The following is a 20141-nucleotide window of genomic DNA, read 5'->3' as shown; positions in this document are numbered from 1 at the left end:
TGATGTAGTGGAGAGAGGGGAATGTGGTCGAGTGAAGAGAGGGGAATGTGGTGGAGAGGGGGGAATGTGGTGGAGAGAGGGGAATGTGGTGGAGTGAAGAGACGGGAATGTGGTGGAGAGAGGGGAATGTGGTGGAGTGGTGAGAGGGGAATGTGATCGGATTAAAGAGAGGAGAATGTGATGGAGTGGAGAGTGGGGATTGTGATGGAGTGAAGAGAGGGGAATGTGATTGGAGTGAAGAGAGGGGAATGTGGTGGAGAGAGGGGAATGTGGTGGAGAGAGGGGAATGTGGTGGAGTGGAGAGGGGAATGTGGTGGAGAGACGGGAATGTGGTGGAGTGGGTTGAGGGGAATGTGGTGGAGTGGAGAGAGGGGAATGTGGTGGAGTGGAGAGAGGGAATGTGGTGGAGTGGAGATATGGGAATGTGATGGAGTGGAGAGAGGGGAATGTGGTGGAGTGGAGAGAGGGAATGTGGTGGAGTGGAGATATGGGAATGTGATGGAGTGGAGAGAGGGGAATGTGATGGAGTGGAGAGAGGGGAATGTGATGGAGAGAGGGGAATGTGGTGGAGTGGAGAGAGGGGAATGTGGTGGAGTGAAGAGAGGGTAATGTGATGGAGAGAGGGGAATGTGGTGGAGTGGAGAGAGGGGAATGTGATCGGATTAAAGAATGGGGAATGTGGTGGAGTGAAGTGAGGGCAATGTGATGGAGTGGAGAGAGAGGAATGTGATGGAGTGAAGAGAGGGGAATGTGGTGGAGTGAAGAGAGGGTAATGTGATGGAGAGACGGGAATGTGGTGGAGTGGAGAGAGGGGAATGTGATGGAGTGGAGAGAGGGGAATGTGATGGAGTGGAGAGAGGGGAATGTGATGGAGTGACGAGAGGGGAATGTGATGGAGTGTCGAGAGGGGAATGTGATGTAGTGGAGAGAGGGGAATGTGGTAGAGTGAAGAGAGGGGAACGTGATGGCGTGGAGAGAGGGGAATGTGATGGAGTGGAGAGAGGGGAATGTGATGGAATGGAGAGAGGGGAATGTGGTGGAGTGGAGAGAGGGGAATGTGGTGGTGTGGAGAGAGGGAATGTGGTGGTGTGGAGAGAGGGGAATGTGGTAGAGTGGAGAGAGGGGAATGTGGTGGAGTGGAGAGAGGGGAATGTGATGGAGTGGAGAGAGGGGAATGTGATGGAGTGGAGAGAGGGGAATGTGATGGAGTGGAGAGAGGGGAATGTGATGGAGTGGAGAGAGGGGAATGTGATGGAGTGGAGAGAGGGGAATGTGATGGAGTGGAGCGGGGAATGTGATGGAGTGGAGAGAGGGGAATGTGATGGAGTGGAGAGAGGGGAATGTGGTGGAGTGGAGAGTGGGTATTGTGGTGGAGAGAGGGGAATGTGATGGAGTGAAGCTGCTATTGTCACTCAGGGATTCACCAGCTCAGAGAATGTACACCGTGATCTTATTGAAGGGATGGTCCTCCCGGCTCGTGGACAAGTCAGATCCCAAGGGGAAACCTGGCTGGAATTGGAGCAAGTCACTCAAACGCGTTCACACGAGGCTAAAGATTTTTATTTCAACAAAAGAACAAGCTTGTTGCACAAAAAAACAAGCTATCCATTTGCAAGTGATTTTAAATGACACAGCATTTCAAACTTTACGCGATACACACATTTTATACCAACCCAATACTATCCATTACAGAGGCTCAACTTCAGAGGTACTACCCGCCTGTATCAACTCCTTAAGTTTTTGCAGTATCTTTTCCCGAAACTTGATGAATCCTTTCTAAGTCTGTCAATATGGACTTTTCACATATCTGAGAACCTAAACTTTCTTACTTCCAGCTGCCAATTTTTGACCAAACTGTTCTGGTTTGTTGGATTCACAAATCTAACCCAACTGCTGAGCTGACGTGCTTCCCGAATTGTTCTCGGAAATAAACTAAATTTGCTTCTGAACAGAGCCTTGATGTTTATGAGCTGAATTTATTCCTTTAAAAACCTGCTCGACCTTAAATTGGAGGCACTGAAAGTGATTATCCAACATTTCCTATTAGAAGAGAAACCTGAAATTGAGATGTCAAAGCTAGAATTGGCTAAGATATAGGTAGAAATGGAAAAAAAAGTTTAAAAGAGAAAGAGAATTGAAACAAAAAAACTTGATTTAGAAGAAGAAGAAATTTTATCTTGGCTGGTCCTAAATGTTGACCTTACCTCCCTACATGTCATTACGGAAATTACGTATCTGTTGTATCCTAAGATGCTATTTTCTGAAAGCAATCTATTTAGTCTACATTTAATTAGCAACTTAATTTAATTAGCTGCTGTACATTTAATTAGCTGTTGGGGCCACTTGTCAGTGAGTTAGATTATAACTGGATGCTGCAGGAGGAACATCCTGGATTACCTGTATTGCCTTTGTGATGTGAGCAGATTGCAGGCCCATAAAGTTAGGCCAGAAGATGAGGATTTTAATAAAAAGGGAGTGAGCTGTAAATTTAATAATTACATGCAATTTTTAAAAAAAATACATAAGCATAAAGTTAAGGAGAATGAAGCTAGCTTGTTAGTACATCTTTAACAGAAATGCAACAAATGGATTCTGAATGGGAGTTATCCTCAGAAATTGTATCAGAACCAATACACAAGTATTATTAATAACATATAATATTATTAGATAAAAAAACATAATGAGCATAGATGTACTGAAGGGACAGACTTCCTTGAAGGGGATAAATCACCAGGCAGGATGAATTATATGAAGGCAGTTCATGGAAGCCAGGGATGAAATTTAAAGTGTTCTGAGGATAACTTTCCAATCCTTATTAATTACAGGCAAGGTACCAGACAATCGGATGTCTGCAAATGTGAGTCATCATTGACAATAACTCACTTAGTGAAGTCACTGGCATTCCTTTCTCTGACTCCTTTTCCTTCTTTCCTCTCATTGACAGGAGTTCTCAAATTGTGCCCCTTCATGCAGGAGCTTCCTCCAACTCAGTTCCTTCTGAGCGAAGGTCTCTTAAGTGTTGACATCTATTTTACATTTCTTGAGAGAAGTCTTTGAAACACTTCCTTTGTCCTCCTCTCTTTTAAGTACTTTCCTTGAGCTGGGCGAAAATGATTTTCATCAGCAGTTGGAACTCAGGCATCCTGGCCGGATTAGCGGAGTTGGTTTCAGATAATCATTGCTTCAATGCTGATACAGTTGGGAGCCCCACCAACACTGGTGTTATCCACCTGTTCCCCCAGCTGATAGATTTTTCAAGGACCTTGAGACGGTGTCAATATGTAGTCCAAGTTTCACGAGTCATATGGAGGATTTGGAAGGATGACTGCCTTTTACACAAAGATCTTGGTATGAGCACAGAGGTCACAGTCATCAAAAATACTGATCCTAAGGTGTCTGAAAGCAGTGCTCACAAGTTGGTACTATGTTGATTCTCTTATCAATGTCAGCATTATATGAAAGGTAGCTTCCCAGTTTAGGGAAATGGTCTAAGTTTGGGAGGATTTCTCCATTGGTCTTAATGGAGTGAGGAACTTGACCTGCGAGGGGTTGATAAGGAGACCAGTTGCCATTTTGGGCATAACCCTTCATCAGGACTCCTTTTGACCCAATAAAGGGTTGTGCCTGAAACGTTGACTCTCTCGCACCTCAGATGCTGCCTGAATTGCTGTGTTTCTTTCAACTGCCACACTTTATCGATTTTGGTTGGAAGCCACACTGGCTTTCAGGAAGGATTTCCTCAGAGGCTGGAAGAAGGCATCTATCAAGGATTCAGGTGATTATCTTCCCAGGGGGGAATAGGAGATTCCTGGGTAGTTCCCATAGTCCACTTTGTATCCTTTCTTGAAGATGATGGCAATGGCAGCATTCCTGAGATCAGCATGGATTTCTTCTTTGTCACAGATTTCCAGGAACAGTTGATGGAGATGACGGATGAGCGCTGCTGAATCCTGTCTATTTCTCCGGTTTTTCCATTCTTCCAGATTGGAGGTTTGTAAACATAAGATCATCATTTTAAAAAAGATATGAGCGATAGGCCAAACAATTATCGGCTGGTCAGTCTGAGGACTGTGGTGGGCAAATGACTAGAAACAATATTGAGAAAGAGGATGAAGTGTGACCTGGAGACACAGATTAATCAGGGCTAGACAATATGGTTTTGTTAAAGGGACGTCAAGTCTTAATAACAACTGATTTTTTTTTGAGGATGTAACAAGCAGGGTTGAGGATTGTTGATCAGCGGATATCGTTTACATGGATTTTGGTAAAGAATTGATTAGAGCCCACATGCTAGACTGTAAGAAAATCTAAAGTCCACATGCTACAGGGGAAAGTGGAGAACTGGATCCAAATTGGCTCAATGACTGGAAACACAAAGTGATGGTCAGCAATGTTTTTGCAAATGGAAAACAGTTTGTATTTGTGTGCCATCATTCAATTTTGGGTTCATTGCTGTTTGTGGTACGTGTCAATTATTACACTTAAAGATACGAGGAATTAGAAAATCTGCAAATGAGACAAAAATTGACCATATAGTTGATAGTGAGGAGCATGTTTGTTGATTGCAGGAAGATATCTATGGTTTGCTTGACTGGATAGTAAAGTGGCAAGTGGAGTTCAAGCTGGAGAAATGTCAGGTTATGCATTGGCAGGCCAATCAAAGCAAGCCAATACACAATAAATGGAGGGTATTGACAGAGGCAGAGGAAGTAAGAGAATTTGGAGTGCTTGTCCACATATCCCCTAAAGATACCAGGTCAAGTAGACAAGGTATAAAGAAGGCACAAAAACAGTCATTGCTTGAGAAACTCAGCATCTGTGGGAAGAAAGCAGAGTTGATGTCTTGAGTCTAGTGACACTTCATCAGAATAATCATGTGTTCAAGATGTGTTCCGAGGGAGAGTCACCGGACCCAAAATATTGAGACAACTTTCTTCGTACAGATGCTGCCAGACCTGAGTTTCTCAAGCCATTTCTGTTTTTGTTTCAGATCTCCAGGATCTGCAATTTTTCTTATTATATTAAAGAGGGAATGTGAGATACTTGCCTTCATTGGATGAGGTATTGAATAGAAGAATGGGGATGTAATGCTGGTACAATATAAATAGACACTGGTTGGGCCACAACAGGAGATTTGTCTATACGGTAATTTTAGTCAAATATTACAGGAAGGATGCAATTGCTTTACAGTACGGAGGAGACTCAAGAATATTGTGAGCATTTCCATTGTAAATGATGAGATTTCTAAATACTTGGAAGTGTATGGTATAATAGGGCAAAGTTAGCATGGTTTCATCAAGGGGAGGTCATGCCTGACAAATCTGTTAGAATTCTTTGAGGAAGTAATGAGCAGGTTAGACCAAGGAGAACCAATGAATGTTATCGACCTCAAGAAGGCCTTGGACAAGGTGCCACACTGGAGGCTAATGCTTAAGATAAGGGCCATGGTGTCAGAGGCAAGGTGCTAGCATGGCTGGAAGCTTGGCTGTCTGGCAGAAAGCAGAGAGTGGGGAATAAAAGGGTTCTCCTCTGGATGGCAGCCAGTGACAAGTGGTGTTCCTCAGTGTGGGGACCACAACTTTTCACTTTATACATAACAATCTAAATGAGGGAACTGAAGGCATTCTGACTAAGTTTGTAAACAACTCAAAGATAGGTAGAGGGACAGGTAGTATTGAGGAGGCGGACAGGCTGCAGAAGGATTGGACAGGTTAGGAGAGTGGACAAAGAATTGGCAGATGGAGTACAATGTGGGAAAGTGTAAGGTCATGTACTTTGGTAGGAAGAATAGAGGCATGGAATATTTTCTAAATGAGGAGAAAATTCAAAAGTCTGAAGTGCAAAGAGACTTGGGAGTTCTCGCCCAGGATTCACTCAAGATAAACTTGCAGGTGGAATCAGTAGTTAGGAAGGCAAATGCAATGATGGCATTTATTTTGAAAGGACCTTGAATATAAAAGCATGGATATGCTTCTGAGGCTCTATAAGGCTCTGGTCAGACCACATTTGAAGTATTGTGCGCAGTTTTGGGCCTCATACCTCAGGAAGGATGAACTGGCCTTGGAACATGTTCAGAGGAAGTTCATGAGAATGGTCCCAGGAATGAAAAGCTTAAGATATGTTTGAGGATTCTGGGTCTATACTCGTTGGAGTTTAGAAGGATGAGGGGGGAAATCTAATAGAAATATACAAAATACTGAATGGTCTGGACAGAGTGGATGTTGGGAAGATGTCTCCATTGATAGGAGAGTCTAGGACCTGAGGGCACAGTCATAGAGTAAAGGGAAGTCCTTGTAGAATGGAGATAAGGAGAAACTTCTTCAGCCAGAGAGTGGTGAATCTATGGAATTCATTGCCACAGAAGGCTGTGGAGGCCAGGTCATTGAGTACATTTGAGACTGAGACAGATAGGTTCCTGAGTATCAAGGGGATCAAGGATTGCAGGTAGAAAGTGGGAGAATGGGGATCAGAAACTTATCAGCCATGATTGAATGGTGAGCAGACTTAATGGGCTGAATGACCTGATTTTGGTCCTATGTCTAATGGTCTTATTACATGGGCTTGAAAATTGCAGCTATGAGTAACAATTAGCGAGGTCAGGTTTGTTTCTAAGAGGAGGAAGACAGATTACTGAATACAGGTGTAAAAGTAATAAGGAGCAGGGAAGGGCTTTCCCTCCCAGGGAGATCAGTTATCATGTCAATTCTTGACCATACCTCATTGACTTATCCCTTTAGGATGCTGACAGATGTGTTATGATTTGGAGGTGCCAGTGTTGAACTGGGGTGCACAAAGTTAAAAATCACATAACACCAGGTTATAGTCCAACAGATTTATTTGGAAGCTCTAGCTTTCGGAGCACTGGTCCATAACCACCAGTTGGACTATAACTTGGTGTTGTGTGATTTTTAATTTTGGATAGATTTGTTCTGTACTTGCAGCTTAAATGTGAATTTTAGTTCAGATTTACCAATCCAAAATCGTGGAATTAATTCCAGATTCTGCACATTAACAGAGCTGTGATCAGAATCTCTCCTCACCCACTCGTCCCTGTCACCTGGCCTGACCACGCACCTACCCACCGCCCCGCCCCCTTATCTGGCCCCGCCCACCCCGCCCCCTTATCTGGCCCCGCCCACCCCGCCCCCTTATCTGGCCCCGCCCCGCCCCCTTATCTGGCCCCGCCCCGCCCCCTTATCTGGCCCCGCCCCGCCCCCTTATCTGGCTCCGCCTTGGACAGGCCTGGCCCCGCCCCCAAAGGCTCCTGTCCCTCTTGAGCCCGCCCCTCCGGTTCCTGACGGGAATCCTGGGGCTGGGCTATTATGTAATTTCCGTTTTTGGCCCCGCCTGGTGTGCGGTGCCGCGGTTTCGGTTGTGTTTGTGAGTAACTGGCGGTCGCGGAATAATTATCTCAGGCCCCCTCGGGTCACCGGTCTTCTCTGTGCTGCGGGTAAGGTCAGTGTTTCAGCAGGTGCTTTACTGGAAAGGAGGCCTTCACCTGGTCAAGTACGGCCCGGGCCCCGGCCCCCGGCCCCCGGCCCCGGCTAATGCTCACACCCCCTGAGGTAGGGGAGGGCACACTGACCAGCCGGGGGAGGGGGGAGTTTGCCCTGGGAACCGGGAGGGGGAGGGGGGAGTTTGCCCTGGGAACCGGGAGGGGGAGGGGGGAGTTTGCCCTGGGAACCGGGAGGGGGAGGGGGGAGTTTGCCCTGGAAACCGGGAGGGGGAGGGGGAGGGGGGAGTTTGCCCTGGAAACCGGGAGGGGGGAGGGGGGAGTTTGCCCTGGAAACCAGCCGGGGGGAGGGGGGAGTTTGCCCTGGAAACCAGCCGGGGGGAGGGGGGAGTTTGCCCTGGAAACCGGGAGGGGGAGGGGGTAGTTTGCCCTGGAAACCAGCCGGGGGGAGGGGGGAGTTTGCCCTGGGAACTGGGTTTGGGGGTTGTAGAGAGGTCCCATTGAAACTCACCTTCAGTCTCTCACAAGATTATTAATATTCCTGTCTTCCTGCCCTGTGCCCAAATCAGCCCGGGGAAAGTCGTGGACATACTTTCCTAACCAACCTGAGTGAGAGTGTAAAGGCACCCTCAACCTCCAATCCATAACCAACATCCAACTGTTAATGACTGATGTGAAGCTGACTGTGGGAAACCACATCAATTTAAGAGAAGAGGAGACTGAGCAGTTTTGACTGGGAACAAAGTTGTCTGCCTGTGATGAAGGGTTGAGGGCCTGCATGTTGGGTGTTTATCTGGCCCCAGAGTGTCATTTGATCAACTAAATGAATGGGCAGAAGAGTAGCCAAGTATTTTCAATTCAGGCTTGTGGGTTTTCATCTACTTTGAACCTAATAAGGATAAAGCAGTATCTACTACATGGTGAAAGGCTTGAAGCAGCAGAAATCAAAAGCAGGATTTGTAAACATGAAAAATGTTTTAAGTACTTAAAGTAATTAAAAAGATGAATGGAATGCTGGCATTTGTATTTAGATGTCCAAACAAGCGGAGGCAGAAGTTATGGTTCAGCTGTGCTAAAGCCTAGTTTTACTATGCCTTGAGTACTGAGAGCATTTGTGGACTCGCCTTTGGGAGGAATGTTTGGTTTGTAAGGATTAGATTGCAGTGAGGGATTAAACAAACTTGAACTTGTCTTGAATTTACGAGGAGGAAGTGAGGACTGCAGGTGTTGGAGATCAGTTGAAAAGTGTGGTGCTGAAAAAACCCAGCAGGTCCAGCAGCCCGAAATGTCTATTCTCCTACTCCTTAGATGCTGCCTGACTTGCTGCGCTTTTCCTGCACCATGTTTTTTGACTTGAATATACAAGTTTAAGAGATGAGCTGATTGAAATTTCAGGTTAATATGGGGAACAGGTTGGTAAAGAGAAACTATTTTTGCTGTTGCAGGAGTCTAGGAATAGGGGACATAGTCCAGGAATTAGAGGTACACATTTTAGGAGTGAAATTAGGAAACCATTCTACATGATAGAAGTTTAGACTTCTCTTCTGTAAACTGCAATTGAAGTTAAATTATTTTTAGAACTGAGATTGATAATTTTGTCAACCAAAGGTCTTCAGTGGTATTAATTAGCAATTAATAATTGAATTTGAGTAGAATTGGGTCTGGATCAAGCACAATCTGAACAGGTTTGAGGGGCTAAATGATGTACTTTTGTTCTCCAATAATATTGGTTTTGTGGTTTGTATTCTGGTGGGCACATCATGGAAGTGAACGGGAAACCTAACTACAATAATTTTGTTCCATACTCCACAGCAGCAACTATGATTAGTTTTAATATTTCTGCCTGTATTAATGGTGCACATGCAATGAAAATTTATTCTTTTTGGAAGTGTTTTTTCTTTGTGAATAAGAACTGACCTGTTGAGAGATTTGGAGTGCAGTATAGAATGAAAATATTGTGGTTCAGAGTTAGCAACCATCATATTAATATCTCCTGCCCTGAGCGACAGGATGTATAAATTATAGAAAGTGTCAATTACTGTTGACAGAATTGTTACTTGACTCGTTTTGCATCACAACAACAAACTTGGCAAATACAAGCAGACCTCAGCCAATTCTGGAACTACATATCAGTTCATCACATGAATGGCAATGGTTCAAGGAAGCATTTCACCACCAACACTACCTTCAAGGACATTGTAGGGATCAGCATTGAATGCTGCTGTTGCCAATAATGTCCACACCCTGTGATTAAATCAAAGTTAGGAGCCACATTCACCTGCTGGAAGTGAGGTTTAGAAAGTGCAAAGGGAAGGAAGAGGGGTTGAGGAGCCTTATTAGTTATGAGGGAAACAAAAGGACTAGATTTCAAAGGAAAGTTATTTAATTTGAATGTATAATAGTATAACCAACATTCGCTTTTAATTTCTGATTTTGAAGACCAGCAAAACTTTGTCATATGTATTACATTTCTTATATTGGTTTCAAGGAATCAACTGCTGATCCTTGGATAAATCAGTAAAAGTTATAAACTCAGGACAGTTTCAACACTTGCAGGTATTTAATTCAAGTGCATTTACATCTTTACTTCTATCTGCATAGATTTCACATTTTATATTTTAATTCAGGCTTATAATGTAAGAAACTGCTGGTCTCGCTTAGCAAATCCATTGCTTACTATGGGAGATGGAAAATTCCTTAAGTAGAAGGATTCTTCAACATGAGTAAAATAGCAGCCAAATGATGAAATGATGCTGCTGTTTTACAAAGTCAAATGTTTAGCTTGAACTTTGAAATTACTTAATTGAGTTTAATTCAGTAAACGCAGAAACATTTGTGTACTTGTCGATAACTTATCACTGCATTAATGTTGAAGCAACGTGATGGTTCATATCCAAGACAGTCTTACATTCCCCTTGTTAGAACCAGTCCCATAACTGGTCACTATCCTTTTGTTACTGCTATGCTAAATAGTGTAATGTTTGTTGCTAAAACAAAAAATGCAGTATTCTTTCTCTCCTAATGAGATGTCACTGTTTATGACCTTGGGATAGAAATGTGTAAGAGCTGAACTGAGTAACTGTTGTACAATATGGCACTGGTGAGAAGGATGCAAATAATACTACAGCTATGCTCAAAATGTAGATGATTAATCAGTATCTAGTTTTTCATGGGATGGGCACCCCTGGCTAGCCTTATATTTATTGCCTATTGTTAATCACCCATGAGAAGGTTATGAGCTGCCTTGAGCTTCTCGAATCTCTTTGCACGGTAGAGTAAAGGGAGAAATTGCAGATATAAGCCCACAATGCTCTTAGAAAAGGGGTATGAGAACTTTGACCCAGCATAATGATCTTGCCCCTTTGTACAGGTCGTCTTTGTCTTTGGTGTTCAGGTATTCCAGTGGCCTGGCATGACTGTCTTTATTGGTTGATACTTCCAAGCTAGTATCTAATGTTCCATCATTCCTAAGTCCGCTCTCCCTGAGCCCTGGAGCCATTAACCAAACTGGGATGAACTTGTTCCTAATTTTACTTTTACATTATGTATGACTTCTATCATTGGTCGACTTTTAAAACTTTTCACTGTATTTTTGATGTAAAAGTACACGTGACATTAAATTTATTTCCTATTCCATGTTCACTGATTTGAAACTGCTGTATTCTGTCCCAAGTGGAAGGGTCTGTTATTTAGGGCATGGGATATTAATAGGAATTACTGGTTAAGTTAGTATGAAGGGCTATGTATGACATTGTGCAATCCGAGTGAGACACCGGATCCTTCTAAAGTTGGGGCTGATAATCAGAGTTTCAAAATCACTCCATTCTACGATATGAAAACTTCTTGTAATTGGTCACTTTCTGCTTACCTGACGTGGGGTACTGTGTTGTGCAAAGGCTGTAATTATAGCAGGTATGCATGGTTAAAGATAAAGCTCATTAAAGGTGACACAGGTTATAAAATCAGATCAGCAACTGGATCTTAACTTTTTTCAGAACAATTTCTGTGAATAGAAATTTGTTTAACATGTTAAACCTTTTGTCAGTTTATTTACACTGAGATCAGAAAGGTTAACACTTAAAAATCAGGTTCTTTATCATGTCAGAATGGTTTTGAAGTTATCTTGTGAAGAAATGTCCAATGTTTGTATTAAAGTTGGGTTTCAGGCTCTCTAGCTATGCTTTCAGCTGTAGTCAGATTTCAGTGTAGGTGCTGGCTTGTCATTACTGGTTTCTATAGCTATGACTTTTCCATGTCCAGAGGTGCTTTCGTGCACAACCAGGACAGTTTTTTTTCCGACCACCAAATTACCTTTTGGTTCCAATTAATAACCAACTTGCATGCAATTCTGTAGCAATGACTTTTATTTATTTTCTAATCAACCTGTTCAGAAATGTTATTACTTACATCTAGAGTGGGTAGAACTTGAGCCCAGGCCTCCTACCTGAGATGGGGTGCTATCACTGTGCCACAAAACTTTGTTCTCTAGCTACAACTGGATTTGGATTCTAATCTCAGTTGAACGCTGCAATTGATTATGTAATGTGTATTAAGTCTTAGTCATGGCCTTCAGCTGTGACTGTTAGATGGAATCACAGGCTCATATGGATAGAATAATTGGAGTCTTGGTTCTGTAATTGTGAATGTGCACGGTGGAATTCTGTCCTTGTCTTGTAACTGCACCTTCATGTGCAAGGAACTTGAGTCAGATTGTATGTTCTTAAGACACACCTGGACTTGGGGTATTTTTGGATGTATTCTTTCTCACGTTTTTGAATATACAGAACACTTGAGAGTGCTTAGACTGTTGTGGAGGTGGTGATAAAACTGAAAGCAAATTAGAAAAGGACATAGCACTCTTCTCATCCCACCCCTGCTATCAATCCTTACGCTGTGTTTCACTCCTCCCCCCACCCTATTTGTAATATTAGCATTCAATAAAATGCAACTTATTTGCAGAATGCAGAACTGGTTTTGGAGGAATACAGGTACTATTGTGACTTATTTTGAGGAAGTGAACTACTGTTTCCTGTGCTTTCATTACTTCCCATCTTTAAAATTGGTTTCATTACTCTGCAGCTCCAATGCAGGATAACTGAGGGAATCCAGGAGTAGATACTTGTAAAGGAAAAGCTGCAGCACCATTTTATAAGTGTGTTGAAGGATTTGATCGTCTTTTGAGAATTAACTGAAAGGTCACTCCACAGTGAACTAAACCATCCCCTTTCTTATTTCCAGGTGAAGCCATTTGAATTGACGACCACATTGCTATTATTTGGTTGAAACTATATCTCCTATACCTAAACTTGAATTGTGACAGCAGAGGTCACAGAATGAGTGGACAGCGCGTTGATGTGAAGGTGGTAATGCTGGGGAAAGAGTTTGTGGGAAAGACTAGCCTGGTGGAGAGATATGTGCATAATCGATTCCTCAATGGTCCATATCAGAATGTGAGTATGAATGAGTGGTACTCCAGGTAATGTTTATACCAGGATGCCTTTACCTCTGAATGACAGTTTATCTGGATAAATGTGCTATTGGAAATGTTGATAATGCAAAGCTAGTGCCCAGTCCATGGCTGATGATAGGAGTAGGGAAGTTACCTAACTAAGCTGAGGACTGGCTGGTGAAGGTATAAAGTCAGTTACATAGTTATGTGAAATATGTAAAGCATTGTATTGCAAGTGGAATTTTTCAAGTCTAGCCCTGTAGATGCATTAACTGTCATTGATGCACACTTAGTGAATTTGTACTCCATTTCTGTCTTAGCTATGTTAGTTGAGGAGGCATTAATCCATTTAAAATATCAAGTTGGTGCTCCTGTTAAGATAAAGCAGATGGAGAAATTTGGTCGTAGTAATTGTATGCCACAAATTAGTATCGTCCACTACAGAATCTCTGTTTACATTAAGGAAGACATGTATCAATCTTTTCAGGGAGAGTTTGACTAATCTGAACTGATTTTCCAAACCAAAATAAGTTACCAAGATGAGAATGTAATATGTTGTACATCTCTGACTCTGTTGTCTGGTCGCATTGTTAGAAACATCTTGAAAGTACTAGATCTCGAGTTAAGTTTACTTCCTCGGTCAGCAGCTTCCACATAATGTAGGGCTTTTGCTCCTGCTCCTTAGATGCTGCCTGACCTGTGCTTTTCCAGCACCACACACTCGACTGTTTAAATGAAGTCTGGATTACAGTTATACAGTTTTGGCTCATTCAGCAGAATCAGTTTTTAAAAATATGAAAAATATTGGAGAGCTTTAGTGTAACTGAGTTAAGAATTGCATTGAAAACAGTTCAGAGAAGTTAATTTTCCAGGGCAATGCCCTGTTCAATCAATCAATCTGTTTCGTTCAGAATTTAAACAAAGTTTGGCTGTTAACTGTCAATAAGCATTAATGGGTGCATTCTCTGTGGCAACTTCTTTAACAATTGTCCACTTAGCAACCAATTAGTATTCTCCTTGCATGCATAAATGCCAGTTTTGCCTTTGAATTGGTATTGTTGTGAAACATCGTGATGAATGCAAGATGAAAATTTTCAACAAAATGCCATTTCTTCCAGCTGTATTTTGGGTTTAGAAAGATGAGACTGATCTTATTGATACAGATGCACCCCTTTGTGCGGTGCTCAGTTTCAAAACAGGGGGCCTTCATTTTATTTCAGATGAGGTTCGTTATGAATTTTTTTTTCCTTATGAATAGTGGAGGCTGCTCGGTGAACTTATTCAAGCTGAAGTTAACAGATTTTAGATCCTAAAGAATAGGGTGAGTAATCAAGGAAGTAGAGGTAAGGCTGCAATCAGATTTGCTGTGAACCTATTGGGTGGCAAGTTCAAGGGGCAAATGGCCTACTTTTATTTCATTTGTTCTTATGCCCCAAAAATATGACACAGGTTAATGTTTTGTACAATTTTCAGCTCTGGTTTAAAATTCATTTGGCCAGAACGAGGCTTTACTCCCAAATTAGCCATGTCCACAGACCAAGATAGTGGTTATGCTAATTTGTTTTTGTAAGTATAAACACAAGGAAGGCATGTGTTAAAATATTTTCAGAAGTACAGCTGTTAATTTCATTAAGAAATCTCAGCCTATTGGACACTTTTTTTGTAGTCATTTTCAGTGTTTAAAATTGGTGCTGACTGAAAAATGCTTTTGCTGAGCAGCCCACTTTTAGTGTATTAATGAAATTGTGCCAGTTTATCACTTTTTTAAACTCAATCATGGGGCATGGGTTTCATTGGCAAAGCCTGCATTAATTGCCCAATTATATTTGTCCTGAGGGCCATTAAGAGTGAGCCACATTGCTGTGGGTTTTGGTCTCGTGCACCTGACCAGGTAAGGATGCCAAATTGCTTTCCCTGAAGGAATTAACTAGGTGGGTTTTTTTTTTTACAACAATCAACATTGGTTACATGGTCATGGTAAGTGTATCCATGATAAAGAAATGTTGACATTGCTCCAATGCACCCCAATTAAATGGCACTGGGAAGCCAAATGTTTTGGCACCTTAATTATTAAGGATGTCACTTATATAAGGAACTAATTGTATGCAATTCATTAATGTTTCCATTTGCTTTAGTGAATTAATATTTAGGTCAATTTTGTTCTCACTGCAGCAGTATAGAATTGTTGAATCTCAGAATTTTACAGTACAGGCCGAAGCTAGTCGATCCATAGTGTCTGAAAGAGCTTCCCAGCAAGTCCCATTCTTCAGCCCAATTTACATAGCCCTCTAACTTAATCCCTTTCAAATATGTATATATGCTCTGTTTTGAAACCTCTTACGAAATCCATTTCCATGTTCCCAGGCAGTGCATTCTAAATCTGAAGTTTCTCCTCAGCTCTCCCTGAATGTCGAAATTATGACCTCCTAGTTGTTAACATACGAGCTACAGGTCATTCTGCTATAATGTGACAAGTTGTTCCTCTGCAACCGTGTGCTATGGAAAATCATGCTGTAGAAGGTCACTAATTGAAAATTGCTAAACCCGTTCAGTAGAAAGTGTGTGTTATCCAAACAGGGTCCGCAACTTGTCAGTCGTGTTAGTCAATTTGCGCTGACGAAACGCACATTATAGCAGAATGACTTGTAGTGGAAACAGAATATCCTCCTTTGCCCTGTCAAAATTGTTCATAATTTGAAACACCTCAACAAAGTCACCCCTTGATCTTCTCTGCTCCCAGGAAAATAAGCTCAATTTCTCTAATCTTTTCTTGTATCTAAGTCCCTAATTCCTGGAATTTTAGTAAATCGCCTTTGCACTCTCCAGGGCTTTAGTGGACGGCACGGTGGCACAGTCGTTAGCACTGCTGCCGCACAGTGCCAGAGACCTGGGTTCAGTTCCTGCCTCGGGCAACTCTGTGTGGAGTTTTCACATTCTCCCTGTGTCTGCGTCAGTTTCCTCCCACAGTCCAAAGATGTGCAGGTTAGGTGAATTGGCCCTGCTAAACTCCCCAGTGTTAGGTGAAGGGGTAAATGTAGGGGAATGGGTCTGGGTGGGTCGCTCTTCAAAGGGTCAGTGTGGACTTGTTAGGCCGAAGGGCCTGTTTCCACAGTGTAAGTAATCTAATCTAATTTAATCAAACATCATTAAGGTGTCCTGAAATATGTACAATGCTCAATGTGATCTGACCAACAATTTATAGATGTGTAGAATCACTTCCTCGCTTTTATACTTTACACCTCCATTTATCAACCCAAAGATGTGGGCGGCACGGTGGCACAGTGGTTAGCACTGCTGCCTCACAGCGCCAGAGACCCGGGTTCAATTCCCGCCTCAGGCGACTGACTGTGTGGAGTTTGCACATTTCTCCCCGTGTCTGCGTGGGTTTCCTCCGGGTGCTCCGGTTCCTCCCACAGTCCAAAGATGTACAGGTCAGGTGGATTGGCCATGCTATATTGCCCCTAAATTGCCCGTAGTGTTAGGTAAGGGGTAAATGTAGGGGTATGGGTGGGTTGCGCTTCGGCGGGTCGGTGTGGACTTGTTGGGCCGAAGGGCCTGTTTCCACACTGTAAGTAATCTAAGTAATCTAATCTAATCTAAGATCCCATAAGCCTTCGGAACTGTTAAAACCAGCTTGGCCACCTTCAGAGAATTATGTACTTGAGCTGCAAGGTCCTTCTGTTCTACTCCCCTCAAAGTTGTACTACAGAGGCTATATTGTCTGTCCATATTTCTTCTACCAAAATGCGTTCCTTCACATTTCTCTGCAATGAACGTGATCTGCCAGTTGTCTACCCATTCGGCCTATTTGTCAATGTCCCTCTGTTGCTCAGTGTCATCTTCGTAATTCTTTTCTAACTTTGGCAAAATCTTTAAATTTGCAGGTACTTTCACACCCATCTCCAAATTGTTGTTATAAATCAGAAAAAGCAAGGGTTCCAGTACCGCTGCTTGGAATACCACTGAGAAATGCCCATCTATACTCACCTCCGTTTCCTATCTTTTAGTCAACTTCTAAACTGACCCATCAATCTAAAACATTTCTAATTTGCTAACCAATCTGCTGTGTGGCACTGCATCAAATACTTTCTGAAAACCCAGTTTCCAACATCCAAAGTTCTACCCTTGTACAATGTCTGTCACCTCGTCAAAGAATTCAATTGAATTTGTCAAACATGACCTTGAAAAAACTGTGTAATATTAAACTTATTTTTCCGTGTAAATTTATCTCAGCCCTTATTATGGCCTCCATCAGTTTTCCCACTAGCTGAAAGGTCTTATCTCCTGTTATCCTTTGCCCCTTAAGCAACAACATGGCATTTGGAGTCATAGAACATAGAACATTACAGTGCAGTACAAGCCCTTCAGCCCTCGATGTTGCGCTGACCTGTGGAACCCATCTAACCTATAATATTCCATCCTTGTCCGTATGCCTATCCAATGATTATTTAAATGCCTTTAAGTTGGTGAGTCTACTACTGTTGCGGGCAGTGTGATCTGTGCCCCTACTCCTTTGAGTAAAGAAACTATCTCTGACATCTGTCGTATATCTATCACCCCTCGATTTAAAGCTATGTCCCCTTGTACCAGCTATCACCAGAGGAAAACAGCCTCAAATCCCTCGGCCTTTCCTCAAAGACCTTCTGTCCATACCAGGCAATATCCTCGTAAATCTCCTCTGAACTCTTTCCAAAGCTTCCATATTCTTCCTATAATACGGTGATCAGAACTGTATGCAAGACTCCAAGTGTGGCCGCACCAGAGTTTTGTGCAACTGCAGCATGATCTCATGGCTCCGAAACTCAATCCCTCTACCGATGAAAGCTGACACACTGACTTAACAACCCTAACAACTTGGGTGGCATCTATGTACCTGGACACCGACATCTCTCTGCTCATCTACACTACTGAGAATCTTAACCATTAGCCCAGTACTCTGCATTTCTGTTAGTCCTTCCAAAGCGAATCACCTTGCACTTTCCCACATTAAACTCCATTTGCCACCCCTCAGCCCAACTCTACAGCTTATCTATGTAAGCTCCAATCCCCCAAGATGATACTGTCGTTCTGAGGGCCCTGGAAAACTTGTTTGGCTCCAGGATTTGCTCCCTTGGCCCTCTGCAAGGATGCGTCCTGTCTGGGCCTGGCAATCTCTGCCTGGCAACCTCTACCTGGAGTGCTGCCAGTCTTGTAATTTTTTTAAAAAATCCATCACTATACAGATCGTTATGCTGAAACACGTTTGACAGTGTGAATTGGCTGTAACTTGATTGTCAAATTGTGGATGTTGTTTGGATAATGCAAACTTTGTACTAAATGGGTAAAGTGATTTTTCTATTATCGATCTTCTACAGTGTGATTTTCTATTGCGGTTTTCCATAGAACAATTTTCTATAATATGAGGTTGCAGAAGAATGCAACTGTTGCTTTTTTGCAGACCAACCTGTATTGTTCAGCTCTGTTAATTAGCTTGTGGGATGTGAGTGTGTCCAGCACTTATTGCCCCCGTCCTAATTGCATGTAGGAGTGAAGAGTCAACCACATTGCTGTGGGTCTGGAGTCACACATAGGCCAGACCAGGTAAGGATGACCAATTTCATTCCCATAAGGACTAGTGAACTAGATGGGCTTTTTCTAACATTGCCAATGGTTTCATGGTCATCATTAGACCCTTAATTCCAAATTCTACTATCTGCCATGGTGGGATTTGAACCCAGGTCCCAGAACACTAGCTGAATTTCTGGATTAATAGTCTAGCAATTATACTAAGCCATTGCAGTTACTCAATACCAATTTTTTCAACTGGCTTTTGTCACCATTTTCCAGTTTGGTAAAGACAGCAGCAAAGTATTCATTTAGTGCCTTTACCATACACTTTCATTGAGCAGCTTACCCTGCTTGATCCTTATGGGTCTCACTATCTTTCACTGGTCTTTTATTATTATGTTTGAAAAACATTTCACTATTGTTTTAGTGCAGTTTGCTATCTTTTCCTCATATTGCCTCCTAGCCTTCCTATTCTAGCCTTAGCTTTTGAGGTACTCTTCCCGATTTCTATTGCAGGTATTACTACAGGAGGTATCATATGGTTCCTTTCTCTTCCTTAATTTTTTCAAATATCCTTAGTCATGCAGAGTACTCTAGCTTTGGATATCCTGTATGTATTCCTCATGGCTGTATTCCTAGCTTTTGCACCCTATCCATATCTCTTGTAAGTCTCCCATTTGTCATCTACTGTTTTATCCATTGAAACGTGTTTCCATTCAAGCCGCGCCAGTTTAACGTTTACATCCCCAAAATCTGCCCTTTTCTAGTCCGGCATCTTAATCCCTCTTTAATTTTTGTTCTTTTTCAACTTAATATTGAATCTTCTATCATGATTGCTATTTTCCAAATGCTCCCCCACTCTGATTTTCTCCACTTGGCTTACCTTATTTCCTAGGACTAGTTCCAGTATTCCAGTTCCTGCTAGACCTTGAAAGTACTCCTATAAAACATTGCAGGAAGATCTTCCCTTCTGGGCCCTGTACTTTACGTGTTGGCCCAGTCTACCCTAGGATAATTGAAATCACCAATTATCACAACTCTACTTGCCCTGCAGATTTCCATAATCTGCTTACGAATGCTTTCTTCTACTTCCTCCCCACTATTTGTCAGTCTATAATAAATACCCAACAAGGTGACCACTCCTTTTAATCATATAAATTCTCTGCATCTCATTCAAGGGCAATAATACCATCTTTGACCAAGACTGCTACACCCCCGCCCTTTTAAACCCACCCGTTTCTTCATCTTAACCCAGGATGTTAATTAAGCAGTCCTGATTTGGGTTGAGCCACGTTTCTGTCAGTGCCCCTATCCTATTCCCTTAGAGTAATTTTTGCTTTCAGTTCCCCAGTTTTGTTCGCTACATACATGTAACTTAACCCTGCCATTATTTCTCTCACTCATGGGGAAGGAATTCAAGCCTTCCCTCATTTCCTTTTCCCAATTACCATCACTTTTTGCCCTCACTGGTAGTTCCAAAACTAGGCCCATTAGTCAACTCTGCCCTCTGTGCCTTATCAGTTTAAATCCATCCTCACTACACTATTTAGTGTCTCAGGAGATTGGTTCCACTTTTTTGCTCGAGTGCAAATAATCTCTCCTGAACTGAAAAGTGATCCTAATGTCTCAAAAACCTACACCTCTCCCATGTCGTCCCTCAAGCCCCACATTCCGCCCTGATCTGCCTTTGCC

At 42.5% G+C, this 20141-nt stretch overlaps 2 protein-coding genes across 7 annotated transcripts in view; one reads left to right on the top strand and one right to left on the bottom strand.

The window, feature by feature from the left end:
* Positions 1-1445: 1445 nt before the first annotated feature.
* Positions 1446-20141, bottom strand: part of LOC122556864 (histone-lysine N-methyltransferase, H3 lysine-36 specific-like) — a 300867-nt gene continuing 282171 nt past the window's right edge. The window contains exon 28 of one of the 2 annotated variants that reach the window (XR_015759842.1): positions 1446-4085. The gene's annotated coding sequence lies outside the window, so the exon portion shown is untranslated. The remainder of the gene's footprint in view (positions 4086-20141) is intronic. The other variant, XR_015759841.1, reaches the window with a different exon arrangement.
* Positions 3925-20141, top strand: part of rab24 (RAB24, member RAS oncogene family) — a 28330-nt gene continuing 12113 nt past the window's right edge. The window contains exons 1-2 of one of the 5 annotated variants that reach the window (XM_087995537.1): positions 3925-3990; positions 12692-12903. In XM_087995537.1, coding sequence (XP_087851663.1) covers positions 12787-12903 — 117 coding nt within the window. In that variant the 5' untranslated portion in view covers positions 3925-3990; positions 12692-12786. Of the gene's footprint in view, positions 3991-7324; positions 7456-7544; positions 7566-12691; positions 12904-20141 lie in introns of those variants that run through there. The other 4 variants (XM_087995535.1, XM_087995534.1, XM_087995533.1 and 1 more) reach the window with 4 other exon arrangements.

Source organism: Chiloscyllium plagiosum, unplaced genomic scaffold (assembly GCF_037043375.1).
Source record: "Chiloscyllium plagiosum isolate Xiang-an unplaced genomic scaffold, Cpla_swu_hap1 HiC_scaffold_16, whole genome shotgun sequence".
NCBI lineage: Eukaryota > Metazoa > Chordata > Chondrichthyes > Orectolobiformes > Hemiscylliidae > Chiloscyllium > Chiloscyllium plagiosum.
The sequence above is the reverse complement of the archived record's forward strand: the minus strand, read 5'-3'. Positions and strand labels throughout refer to the sequence as shown.